This window comes from Coptis chinensis, chromosome 8 (assembly GCF_015680905.1).
Source record: "Coptis chinensis isolate HL-2020 chromosome 8, ASM1568090v1, whole genome shotgun sequence".
Taxonomy (NCBI): Eukaryota; Viridiplantae; Streptophyta; class Magnoliopsida; order Ranunculales; family Ranunculaceae; genus Coptis; species Coptis chinensis.
The window spans coordinates 20,117,082-20,130,567 of record NC_141463.1 but is presented as its reverse complement, the minus strand read 5'-3'; the positions used below and the strand labels follow the sequence as shown (position 1 = coordinate 20,130,567).

General features: G+C 34.5%; 1 protein-coding gene across 1 annotated transcript; it reads left to right on the top strand.

Moving 5' to 3' along the window:
• Window positions 1-6,906: 6,906 nt before the first annotated feature.
• Window positions 6,907-12,505, top strand: LOC147480422 (NAP1-related protein 1-like). Its single transcript, XM_086575444.1, has 10 exons — window positions 6,907-7,187; window positions 7,513-7,635; window positions 7,769-7,819; window positions 7,976-8,047; window positions 8,142-8,255; window positions 8,349-8,410; window positions 10,823-10,883; window positions 11,113-11,169; window positions 11,288-11,329; window positions 12,089-12,505. Exons 1-10 carry the CDS (start codon window positions 7,059-7,061, stop codon window positions 12,170-12,172), a joined length of 795 nt encoding a protein of 264 aa, XP_086431570.1. The 5' UTR covers window positions 6,907-7,058; the 3' UTR covers window positions 12,173-12,505.
• Window positions 12,506-13,486: the final 981 nt, after the last annotated feature.

Sequence of the window (13,486 nt, the reverse complement as noted above, 5' to 3'; positions counted from 1 at the left end):
GGGAAATACTTACCTTTGAGTTGTGTTGCTAGCAAGGATTGAAGTTTTGTCCAGATGTCCTGGAGGATCCTACTTAGATGAGCTAAGTTGTTTAAATGCATGTCTCGTATACCCATCCCACCATTTCTTTTGGATTTACAGATGAAGGACCAATTTTTTAGATAAAGAGGCTGTTTCTTGTCTCCGTTTTCCCCCCACCAGAAACCCCTTTGCAGAGCATTAAGTTTGTTGGTGACAGACAAGGGAATGAGGAAGGTGCTCATATGGTAGACGGGGATAGCTGAGGTTATGGATTTTAGAAGGATAGTACGAACTGCTTGTGAGAGAATTTTTCTCTTCCAGCCGGCTACTTTCTTGTTAATCTTTTGAATGAGATTATCAAAGATTTCAGATTTTGGTTGCCCCATAAAAAGAGTTGAACCCAAGTATTTCTCACCGGGGGTAATCCTTCTCATGTTGAGAATCCTCTTTAAAGAATCAGTTTGATGAGATGACATGTTTTTACTAAAGTGGACTCCTGATTTGGTGTAGTTTATTTCTTGACCTGTTATTTGACAAAACTCATTGAGTATATCAATAACAGTTTCTGCTTCAAAATGATTAGCTCGACAGAAAATGAAAGCATCGTCCGCAAATAGAAGGCGGGTGAGAGCCTCACTAATCCTAGAGATCTTTATGCCATTTATCTTTTTTTCCACATTTTTTTTATTTATGATTCTAGTAAGAACTTCCATACATCAAATAAAGAGAAGGGGTGATAGGGGGTCGCCCTGACGGAGACCTCTAGATGACTTAAAGAAACCATGCGGAGAGCCATTTATGAGAACAGAGAATTGGGGAGAGGATATACAAAGATGGACCAAATTTACAAAGTGTGGGTCAATACCAATAGACTCAAGAATGAGAAGAAGATATTTCCAATTGACCTTGTCAAAAGCTTTTGCCATATCTAGTTTGATTGCCATGAGACCTGAGTTCTCCCTTTTTTTTCATAGTGTAAAAAATCTCATGTGCGAGGATGACATTATCAGATATTTGTTTACCAGAAATAGGCACTTTGGTAATGGGAGATACAAGGAAAGATGAGAACTTTTAGTTTATTAGAAAGAGTTTTAGAAATGATTTTATACACTATATTATACAGACTGATAGGTCTAAAATTTGTACAACATTCAGGATTAGAGGTCTTAGGTATCAAAACTATATTAGTTTGATTGATCCTATCTAGGGAGAGACCTTGAGAGAAGAATTTTGATGATATCCCAAGAGGATTGATAGAACAAAGCCGAAAACCCATCTGGCCCTGATGCTTTTAAGGCGCCAATGCTAGAAAGAATCTCTTTGATTTCAATCATGGTAACAGGCCGATTAAGGTCACGATTTTCTTCTGGAGTGATGGACTGTGGGAAAAGATCATGAATGGAACTTGTATTCACAATGCATTGTTCATTTAGGAAAGAATTGAAGTGATTTACAAAGGTTTTGCCAATCTGATTATTGTTTTGTGTCCAAGACCCATCCATATTTCTTATCCCTTCAATCCTGTTAAACTTTATGTTTTTTAAAGTTTTGATATGAAAATATTTTGTGTTTCTATCGCCTTCGACAATCTCTTGATCCCTAGATTTTTGTTTCCATAATTTTTCTTCATGATCAAGGAGAGTGTCAAGGTTGATTAGGGCTTCTCTTTCAAGAGCGGCATTTATTATATTAGGTACCCTAGATTGGATATGAGTTATTTTGATTTTGAGAGAATTTATTTGGTGGAAGATGTTGCCAAAAGTTGTTTTGTTCCAGATTTTGAGAGCTTTCTTTGTTGAGTTGAGCTTATACGAGATATGAAGAGGATTGTGTGGTAGTGAATGGTGAGGAATGTGTGTTGGCCAGCTGTTTGAAATGATATGGTTGTAGTCTTTATGATCTATCCACATAGACTGAAACTTGAAAGGTTTTGGAGAATTGATTGAAGTAGGATGGGTATTTAGGAGAATTGGACAATGGTCAAAAGTAATGGCAGGTTTGTGGTGAACTATGGACTCAGGAAAAAGCAGGAGCCACTCTTCATTAACTAGAACTATGTCTAATCTTTTTTGGATGTTGTCTGGCTCTACTCTCTTATTGGGCCAAGTGAAGGGATAGCCCATGAAACCAATATCTATAAGTCCTAGGTTATTTACAATGGTATGGACTGGTTCACCATATGAGAATTCATAAGTTTTACCACCTTAATATTCATGTGATGAGAGAATGACATTGAGATCCCCAATGATCATAGTGGGTGAATTGAGATATTCCAAATCCCGTATAGGATTCCAACTGAGATCTCTATTTTCTTTGTACGGGCTACCATAGAAGTAGCATCCGACCCATTCCCCCTGGGTGCCACTATTTACAACAGTTGTGATAGAGTGTTTGGTGGAAGAGATAATATTAATATTTATGTCGGCTTTCCAAAGAAGGCATAGACCTTCGGCGAGATGGATAGGGTGAACTATATGGTGATGATGGTAGTTTAACTGATTGATTAAGTAAGTGATGGAGTTCGGTGAAGTTTTGGTTTTAGATAAGAAGAGAATGTCTGGGTTTATGTTATTGATCAGATCTTTGAGATGACGGATAGTTGATGGATTACTACAACCTCTACAATTCCATGAGATTGTCTTCATATAATAACTACTGGTGACTGGTCTAGTTCAGTCACTAACCCAATGGTGTTAACTTCTAACTTACTGAGAACCAAAAAAGCTACACAAACCATGCACCATAGATATATATAGTAGTTTAAATACGCAATACTATCAAAGCAGCCATAATAGTCATCACCAAATTTTTTACATACAACTCAGTTTCAATTTCAAAGCTAGATGAACAAAGTATAACTGTGATGAAGAAAATATTTGGATATGATACACAAATATATTTAGGAAGTGGGACACTAACTTTCAAAGAGACATTTCTATACCTAGCATGATATATTTGGATGACAAAAGTGTATAAGAAAATGGAATAAAGATATGGACAACATATATACAGAATGTTATAGAGGGATGGTTTGATTGTGTGTACCTGGTCAAAAGAAGTGGCAAAAGGATCATCTGTTTCCCTCTATAGTAGCCCTGGTGTGCTCATATAAGGCAAGTTTTGGTCCACATACTGCATTTTATCGAAGGATTGGTTGTAGATTGGCATGTCGACATCATAGTTCATGTAGTTTTGGTTGAAATTTGTAGCCGGTGGAGGTGGGTAGTGAATCGGTGGTAGTGTGAGATTTTCCATTGGATTTGACAGTGTGTTAATATGATGTTCATTTCCATTACCCTTGCTTTGGGTTTTCCATATGGGTTGGAGCATATAGCCATGAGCTTGAAGGATATTTGTAAATGTTGGGCTATTGAAGAGCTCCCAAACTATATCCTTTGAGAAATCAGCAACTCTCGAAATATGAGCTAGATTTGCAAGAGCTTGTATTGGATCCATACTTGGAATAATTCTGGAGTTGAGATAATCGATGGTTTGTTGATTTATTGTTGGTGGTGGGGGGAGTGGAATATATAAGGTATGCTCCTCCTTGTTGATGAGGTGGAATGGGCTTGGTGGTGCACATGTTTCAATTGTTTGTTGATGAATTTTCCTTTTTTTGGTGGTTTCGGGTCAGAGAGCTTGCCTTTTGCTTTGGTTTTCCTTGTTAGTCTCTGTTTGGAAAAAGTTAGAGAGGATTCGATAATAGTTTTTGGTGGTGGAAATTGTGTAGGTGATGGCGGTGGAGTTGGCAAGGAAAGATTGTTTTTATTTTCGATGGTTAGGTTTCTTTTTTGTTTTTTTGGGCCATATTTGGTTGGGCTTTTGGAGTTTTTGGTTCTCTTTTTCTCTCTGGATCTTGAATCCCGCTCCACATTTGCTGCAAATTGATATTTTGAGATATTTTGTGGGTTAACCTCGTGCTCCTCACAAGTGGGACCTAGTTGAGAACCGATAATCACCGTGCCACCAAAAAGAGTATTGTTTTGGTGGTTTTCATATGTTTCTGAGAGGATGGAGGTTGTTGTTGGTTGCTTTGCCGGTGGTGCATCAAGCAACATGAGAGTTGCCATTTTTTTGCCTTTTTTTGTTTGATTTGTACACTTGAATGTGTTATGGCCAAACTTATAGCACTTTTGGCAGTAATTGAACGGGATTCCGGCATATTCAAAGCCAACCCAAGTTGGCTCTCCAGTTAGATTCGGTTAGTTAGATCTGCGTAGAGTTGCTCTTGTTTGAGTTATTTGTTTGGATATTTTGAGATTGTTTTTATTTATTTATTTTGTACACAAATAAAATAAAGTCTTTATTTTTGAAGTAATTTATGGATTTAACTAGTATACTACAAGACAATGGGCAAGAGCAAATTGAACAAAAGTAAAAATAAAAAAATATTAATAATAGTAAAACTAAAAAAAATAAAAAATAAAAAATGTTGGAAAAACTTCATTTCACTTACTTCACTAGTAGATTGGGTTAAGTTAAAAGTTGAAATCAAATCCAATAAAACTTCATTATTAAGCAATTAATTTAGAACTCATTATTTTTTCAATGATAATTAAGTTTGAGTCGTCTTAACATACTAGACGTAACAAAATAATTACTTTTTCTACAATTAGTGCACACATCATTTTGAGCTAGATACAATTTAGTTATTGCTATGAGAAATTTTTTGACTGTAATGCCCGCAGTGTTGTGCATGATATTGGGAATGTGCAAAACATAATCAATTGTGATTTGGGAATGAGTGAATACATGCAATATGCATAGATGTGATATATAGATGGGTTTTATAAATGGATGTGCATAGATGAGATATGCAAAACGTGATGGATTAGAGTACATCCTAAGGAGGTCGTACACCGTACCGGCCTTGTTGTTCTCGATCATCCTGAGGAGGTACACTAGCCTTCTCTTTAGACAACGATCATAAGATTTCTTCCAATTGGGAGCAACCATGCCAAACATCAGCAGGTCCTTCAGTTTGACGTGGTGGGGTTTGAGAAACTCAAGTTTGGTGACATACATTTGTGTTTACCCTCGAGAGGTATTTTAGACAATAGAGCAAATATGAATGATTTCTAAATGGGGCTGGGATGGAATGGGGACTTTTGTGATGATTCAAAATTTGGAAGGTAAACACAAATGTCTACAAATGGGAGGTTTTAACAAATCAACCCTTTAATTAATGATCGAAACATTTTAAATTAAATTTTACAATCTTTTATGTCTTATTCTTATTTAGGGTTTTCAAGCAATCAATTGCCATAAGGGATGAGTTGTGTTGAACCTCTAAGGGTGAGCCATGTTGGACCACTAATGGTCACACTCCTTATGCAAGGCCAATTCCCACTCCTTCTGCATGACCAATACCCATCTCCTTCTGCACCATCGACTATATATATATATATATATACATAGTATGAAGTTTATATATATATATATATATATATATATATATATATATATATATATATATATATATATATATATATATATAATATTTTTATTTTTATTTTGTTTTATTTTGTTTTTTTTAAACTTCATACTATGTAAGAGATTAATGAAATCATCAATTTTCAAAAAAAAAAAAAAAAGTTGCTTTTCTTTTTTCAACTTCAATGAAATTTTATGTAGTAACAACCCAAAAATATAGCTGAAAAGTGCCGCAAATAATTCACCATTCAATATACACGATTAATCTTCCATTAAAAAAAAACTCACTTACCAGTTTCTTTAACACCATGATTTGTTAGGCCGTTTTATGAGATATTTTAAATAAGTTTTCTATATTGTTATTCTCTACTAAGAATTAGGGTTTTAGAAATAACTAAAGTAAAAACAAAAACCCACGGATTAAGAAAAATGACAAATAAATAAATAAAACGTAACAGAGAGAGAGCAAATTAGTCAAAGAAATAGTAAGTTGCTAAACCAAGTGAAGAAGGAGATTCTAAACACATTGGCATAAAATTAATATTGTAGTAATTATATACATTATACTAATTCAGCCTACTTAATTGACATACTAACTTAAAATCATTAATTTACATCGAGACATGTGGTCATGTGTATGTCGTCAATGCAAACTAATGTTGTCCAAATAGTGAGTCGCAATAGTAGGTCATTAAGTAGGTCCGAGTAGCAATACTCTTAATACAAACCAAGATATTCTTTAACTTTTGAAAGTATTTTCACACTATTTATTATATATCTACAAAACACATGTTGCATTGATTTGTTATTTAAAAGTAGGCATTGCGCATGTCACATTTTTGTCGGATGAAAAAAGCCTAATTTGTTTATTGACATACACACATTAATCACTATTCTCAAGACCTACTTTTATTTTTATTTTTTTCGAGCAATAATCAAACTTACCCAACCAGCAACTTTGTTTCTCATAACATTTAATTCTTTACCGTAAAAATAGAAGTAGATTGTCTCATAACATAAACTTACACTTTTTCAAACCTAAATAATTGCAAAACTTTACTATATACTAATTGAGTTGCTATTATTATTATTATTATTGAAGAGACGTGCAACTGAATACCTAATACATCAAAATCTGTCTCCGTCCATAATTAACCTCTGTATATATATATATATATATATTATTTATTTATTTATTTATTTTTTGTAACGGCACTGCATCTCTCACAAAAAGTTTCCCAACAAATTGTTGTCAAAAACCAATCATTTAAATATTCCATCATCATAACTCCTAGGGTCCTGTATCCCATTGTAGGGTTTCCAAGTGGTCCAATACTTAGATAAACGGTTAAAACCAGACCAAGGCCCAACGATGTTGGACTAAAAGTACAACAAAAAAAGAGAGCCCATATCATATATAAATACACGCCCTAAAAAAGGCTAAAACTAAAACCCTTTTTAGTTTGGCAGCAAAACACACAGCCTGTTTTCTGACTGCCACTCTTTTTTTTTTTTTTAAGTTTTCTAAAATTAGGGTTTTAGAAAACAAACAAACAAAAAAACTAGCTAGGGTTTAAGGAAAAGAGAAGAAAATAAAATAAAAAATGGGTGCAGATAAGTCAAAGAAATCGAAAGTTTCTGAACGTGGGGAAGAAGAAGATTCTGAACACATTGATGGGGAACTCGTTCTTTCGATTGAGAAATTGCAGGAAGTTCAAGATGAGCTCGAGAAGGTATATAAATATTCAATTTTTTTACATTTTTTTTTTTTTTTGTGTTTCTGGAAATGGGGTTGTTTTATTTTGTTGATAGGTTTTGTATTTAGTTTAAAAAGATTAAATTTTGGAGTTTAATATGATGTTTGATGGTGTGATTTACATTGAAAAAGCATAATTGTCCCAGCGGAATGTGGTAGAAGTTATAATTTGTAAGAAAGAATGTTTATTTAGTTTTTCCTGCTTATGGGAATGCAATATAATATAATGTTTGATGAAAAGTAAGTTTGTGTTTTTTTATGTTTGGCTTAGATGCACTGATATGTATGATGTATATGTACAGGTTAATGAGGAGGCAAGTGACAAGGTGTTGGAAGTTGAGCAGAAGTATAGTCAGATACGAAGGCCTGTTTATGTTAAAAGGACTGAAATCATCAAAGGCATTCCTGATTTCTGGTTGACTGCGGTTAGTGAGCCGCCCTAATTTTTTGTTTAGCATGTTACTGCTTTTAGTATTGACTTTCCTACGGAAATATATTGGTTTGTCTTTGTTAGTATTTTTTCAACCAGTTGACTCGTAAAAGCCTTTTGTCTTGCAGTTCATGAGCCATCCTGCACTTAGTGATATTTTGAGTGAGGAAGACCAGAAGGTTGTTCTGTTTTTTTTCCAGCATCTTCTTGAATATCAATTTAATCTTAGTTTTTTTTACCTCTAAGTTGGGATTTTCACCATCTATTTTTATTGGACTATTGAACCCTTGTGAAATTCTTAAACTCACCTACCTGCTTCTAACACATTGATGTAGATTTTCAAGTATGTTAGTTCTCTTGATGTTGAGGATTTTAAAGATGTGAAGTCAGGGTACTCCATTACATTTGTGAGTGTCTTCTATGCCTTTGTGTTACTTTAAGTTTGATAAATATAATTTTAACTTATGCATCAATGACAAGTTTACTGTTTTTCCATTTCAGCATTTCAACTCCAACCCTTATTTCGAAAATACTAAGCTTACAAAGACATTTTCTTTCTCGGACGAGGGAGTATCTGAGATAAAGGGCACAACAATCAAATGGAAAGAAGGAATGGTATGTCTCATTCCAGTAGCATCTTAGATTTAGCTTTATAGCATATCCATTCAGATCGCTTTATGTATAACTTTGGATTCTCAACATTTAAAGGGCATTGCTAATGGTGATAATCACGAGAAAAAGGGGAACAAGCGGCCACTTGCTGTGGAAAGGTTGGTTTTCTCATTTCTGGTATTTCTTTTATTGTAATAGTTCAAGGTATTAAATATTTTTGTGTACATACCTTGTTATCCAACTGATGTTGCAGTGTGATATCATCAAAGTTTCAAGAAATGCCTTTAATCATCGATGCAGAAGGCTTCCTTGTTCAATAAGAAAATTGCATGAAAAGTTATAGAAAAAAGTATAAGCAAGTCGAGAATAATTTACTTAAATATGCATAAAAGTTATTGAGACTTTAAGTTTTACCTTGTGTGCTAAGTTAAGGGTTTAGGGTAAGATATCGTCATATCTTTTTTGTAAAGTGAGAATCATATCTAATTGTCAAACTCAATAGGCTAGGATTGTTCTCTTTTTAAGAAAGAAGATATGAAAAGGGGCTTCATTGAGGCTTAAGCCTTGAGGTGTATGCCGCGTAAGCCTCTTCAACTATCAATGAGACTATAGCCTCTGTGTGTTTTTCTTCAACTATCATGAGGATTGAGACACACCAAGGCGTACTAGTTACTATTGACAGTATCTGTGAAACAGTAAGGATATCGTTCAATAAATAACAACTTTTGTTTTGTATTTTTTATATAATAGTGTAGCTTTGGTGCCATGGACCTAAGCTCAACTGGGTCAATATGGCATTGAATGGGTTTTATCTACGTTAGGCTTTGAGTGTAGTAACCTCACCGAAATCACGTTTAGGTCTTTGATGGACAACCAAACACAAGTCTGACTTCTGTAGAATTGTTCAGTACACCTTTATTTGTTCATTGAGCCTTTGCCCTGGATTGGGCCATATCTGCCCTAAGATCAGGTTCATAAAAAGTGACTACGGTAATTTATTGTTACATGTGAAAATAAAACAAACAGTGAGTGTGCTTGTTGCACCTTTTCTTTTCACCACTGATGAATATTGCATCTTCATGGAAAAGATGAAGGTAGGTTGAGGTATTCTACATGTAGAAGAGAAAACACAATGCCCTCAAGAACAAAATCAAACCTCCCTCTTTCTATGATTCTAATTTAACTGGATATATCTCTGGCATCATTCAAAATGATCAAGCTAGCAAAAGGTGGAAGGTGTATATATATTGGACGCTAACTGAAAGGAGTTGTTGGTTAACCAACCTTTAGAATTTTGAAAGTTGTGTGGGATTACAGCATCCCATCGCCTCAGCTTTTTATAATGCGATAATGCATAGTCTGTTGTCTATCCTCCAGTACAATAGTGGTCAACTTAAAATCGAAGGGAGGGTAGAACAACATAACAAAATTATCCACCGTATTACAATTATTCTTGTACAGAGAAGCTAAATGATCTGCAGCTTTTCTTTCTGTACACATGTATACATGATTGAACTCAATGTACTCACCTAATGCGTAGGAAATAGTTGAAATGTGGCTCGTATAATATTGGTTAGCTTTACATCAAAGGGAGGGTACAACAACATAGCAAAATTATCAACCATATTACAACTATTTTGGTACAAAGAATCTAAATGATCAGCAGCTTTATCTCTGTACACATGATTGATCTCATTGTACTCAAGCTTAAGAATTAGTTAAAATATGGGTTGTAGAATATTGAAACAATACCGTGGTGGCTTTTTCACTCAGACCACTCTTCTAATAGCTTATATAATTCACAGAGTCAGATAGTACCTCCACTTTCAAGAACTGCTTCATAATGCGTGCCTTTAGTCCTTCATATATAGCAAGAAGTCCCTGATATAGTATTAGCACATTAGTGTTAAAGGCTAACAATGTTTCTCTTGTTTAAAGGCTAAAAATGTTTCTCCTGTTTCATCCCAAATGAGACCTCCTATGTCAGCTCCACGATCAACATACCCATCTGTGTTGAGTTTAACTCTGCCATCATTTGGTTTTTTCATTCAATAGGAGTTAGGTCCTTGAGCTTTGCAAATGGCAACTAGTCCCAGTCTGTTCAACAAGTTCTGATTCTCCATAGTCAGGAACAGAGTCTATGTAAGCTTGTATGTAGGATCTAGTGTCGGCAATGATCTCCTGAATGGTGAATCTCTAGTAAATAAATTATGTGCTGGAAATAGTTACATCCATGTTTCTGTACATCCTTTTGTACACATGCAGTCAATTACAATTCTATGGAATAATTACACATTTTATACAGTAATAGAAAGATGTGTGCCATATTCATCTGGCTAACGAGATTTTTGGTGAAGTGTGCATTCTCACATAATGTTCAAGTTCATCACAGCAACGTCATCATTATGCATTTATGATTTATGCATGTACCTGATGACTGGTCTTACTTTGTATTCTGCAAATTTAACTTAAATTTTGCAGTTCAGCATCATAACTTCAGATTATGTCCCTTGAGTTTGTTAACCTAGATTTGTGAGCCCAGTTTCTTAACGTAAATTTTGTTGGTGCAGCTTCTTTACTTGGTTTAGTGAGACTCAACATAGTGATCTCTCAGATGGATTTCATGATGAGGTACCTTATTGCGATAGACTTATTATCTCTTATGATGTTCAAGCTATATCTTTGTGACTGCCCATACTATACTTTTGAGTTTTGATGAATAACGTGTTGTAGTCTGTTTTGTTGGGTTGGTGCCATTTTGTCATCGTCGACCGATTAAAATGAAGGATTTGAAAGTTCCTTTGTTTGTCCTAATTGGACTAATCATTTATTTATTTATCGCTGGCTTCTACACTTGCAGGTAGCAGAGGTAATAAAGGATGATTTGTGGCCAAACCCTCTCCAATACTTCAACAATGTGAGCTTTCCTTCCTCCACAGCTCTTTTTTGAGTTTTACCACATTTTAAGGTTGTCTCCACCTTTTGTGTTCATCTATCTATTTCTTATGATATGATTGGCCATCTTATTGATGTAGGATGCTGATGAGGATTTTGACGGAGATGAAGAGGATGAAGAGGTATCTTATATTTAAATAGATAAGGATTTCTTACTAACTTTTATGCATGCAATTCTCATCTATGTCATTTAGCAGTACTTTCTTTATATTAATTTTCTTGATAAATAATAAGATGGATGAATTGGTTAGGTTTAACTGATTTTACTCTTGATCTTTATTGAACATGTTTTTTTTTTTTTAATTGTGTATCTAATTGTATCAGTGGTGTGATCATGCTGCTTGTATTAATATGATCATTACATCCACACATACAAGATTAGCCAGAGACTGATCTCCAAGGACAGTTATCCCAGCCCCAATACAACCATAACCCTACGATACCTAATGCCACAATACAATATTACGAAGGTAATACAATATCATAAAAATTGCAAAAGCACAAAATGAAGGAGGCTATCTAACCTCCTTCTAACCTTCTGATTGCTTCCACCTTGCTGATTGCTTCCACATCAAGTCTCTTCAGACCCGCTCCAGTGGTCTGTTGGGACTTAAGAGATGCCAACACTGATTTGGTTGCAGTCCATGGTGTCCTCCCTGTTCTCCCTTTTTGCATTTTCTAATATTTCTGTATTCTTTGTGCGTTGTTAGTTTGGTTTGGGTGCAGGTTAGTCTCAGTCCTGGTTGGGGGATCTTGGGTGTGCCAATTTTGGTCCTAGTATTACGTCCTGGTTAACTGTTTGTTTTGCTTAGTTATATAGTTATAACAATATGTTCAATGGAGAAAATAAGGTCAAACACTAATTTGCTCTTTTCTATCAGGGAAAGGGCATCGATGGTTTGGATGATGACGAAGATGACGAGCAAGATGATGAAGAGGACGGTGATGATGGGGAAGACAACTAAGTTTTTCCCTCAGACGTTGAGTCTTTCGGTTATAGCTCCTCAGAAGACCTCTGAATCACCATATATGACCAAGTAACTATATGTGTCCAATTTAACTTAACTTTGAAGATGTTCATCTTCTATAATTCTGTGTGGTGATCTGACTGCTAGCATGGTTAGAAGTATCTGTGTCTCGCATTTGCGAATTTTTTGCCCCTAGTAGTCTACCCTAATTACCATATTGGCTGCAGGTAATCAATTCCTAAAACAGTATGGATAGATAATATCTTCCTTCAAGCTGTATAAGCAGTTGCCCATGTTTAAGTCATTTATATCATGAAATTTTCTAAAGCTTGCAAAGAGCGTATGATTTGTTTGGTCGTAGAATACTCCACAGGGTCTCCAAAGTGCGAACTCGGTAACCAGTCAAGAAGAAATCAGATAATATTGAAGGCCAGTTTTAAAATGTTGGTTACATGGCCAGTCCGAGTGGTTAAAATTAAAACACCTCCCACTTGGTTGTTGAATGTTCTGCAACAAAGCCTGGGACAAGAAAATATTAATATAATTGCATGTTAATATAAATAAAACTGACAATGATTACCAAAAGAAAAAGAAAAAAAGAAGTCTCAAAGATGAACTAATTTAAATCAAGGATTTGTTTTTGTTATTTTTAAATCTTTTGATGGTAACCAAGTTGGAGGATATAACATGTCATTTGAAAGCAATGCTTTTGTGTTAGATCACTTAGATGATTTTATTTTGCTAGTCACGATCAAACTTTCACCTGACCAGGTTGGACTTAATTAGGAATTATACTCCAAGACTCAATGCACTCACATGATCGTTGGCACATACGTCCAAAGTTTTGTGCAAAAGAATCTGGCATCTGCTACCAATAGTATTTCTTACTTCTTAGCATCTTGTCTTGGCATTACATGACAAAAGCGGAGGTATTAAACATTTAAACACAAACTGAACACATTACAGATAAAAATAAGAGGATTTTATCGGAAAAAAAAAAGACAAAAAAGGAAACAAATATATGAAATATTTAGTTATTTGATCCAGTATTGGTAATTTAAAAACAAAAAGGAACATATAATATATATGTTAATGGAAACTTTTTAAAAATGGAAATCTATGAGTTCTAAGGATATATATTAAAAAAACACGTAAAAAAACTCAAAATCATTAGGGTATTTATAAGTTTTATATTAGCCTAATTTTTTGTAAATATGATCTCCTAACTATTTTAAACATTGTCACAAAAAAATATTCAAATCCGAAACTTGTAACCCCATCAAGTGTACTCGACAAATTAAAAATTGTGGA

Coding starts and splice junctions, on each gene's coding strand:
- LOC147480422 (XM_086575444.1), top strand. CDS start 7,059: ATGGGTGCAGATAAGTCAAAGAAATCGAAAGTTTCTGAACGTGGGGAA. Junction 8,411..10,822: donor CGGCCACTTGCTGTGGAAAG/GTTGGTTTTCTC, acceptor TTGTTGGTGCAG/CTTCTTTACTTGGTTTAGTG. Junction 10,884..11,112: donor CAGATGGATTTCATGATGAG/GTACCTTATTGC, acceptor CTACACTTGCAG/GTAGCAGAGGTAATAAAGGA.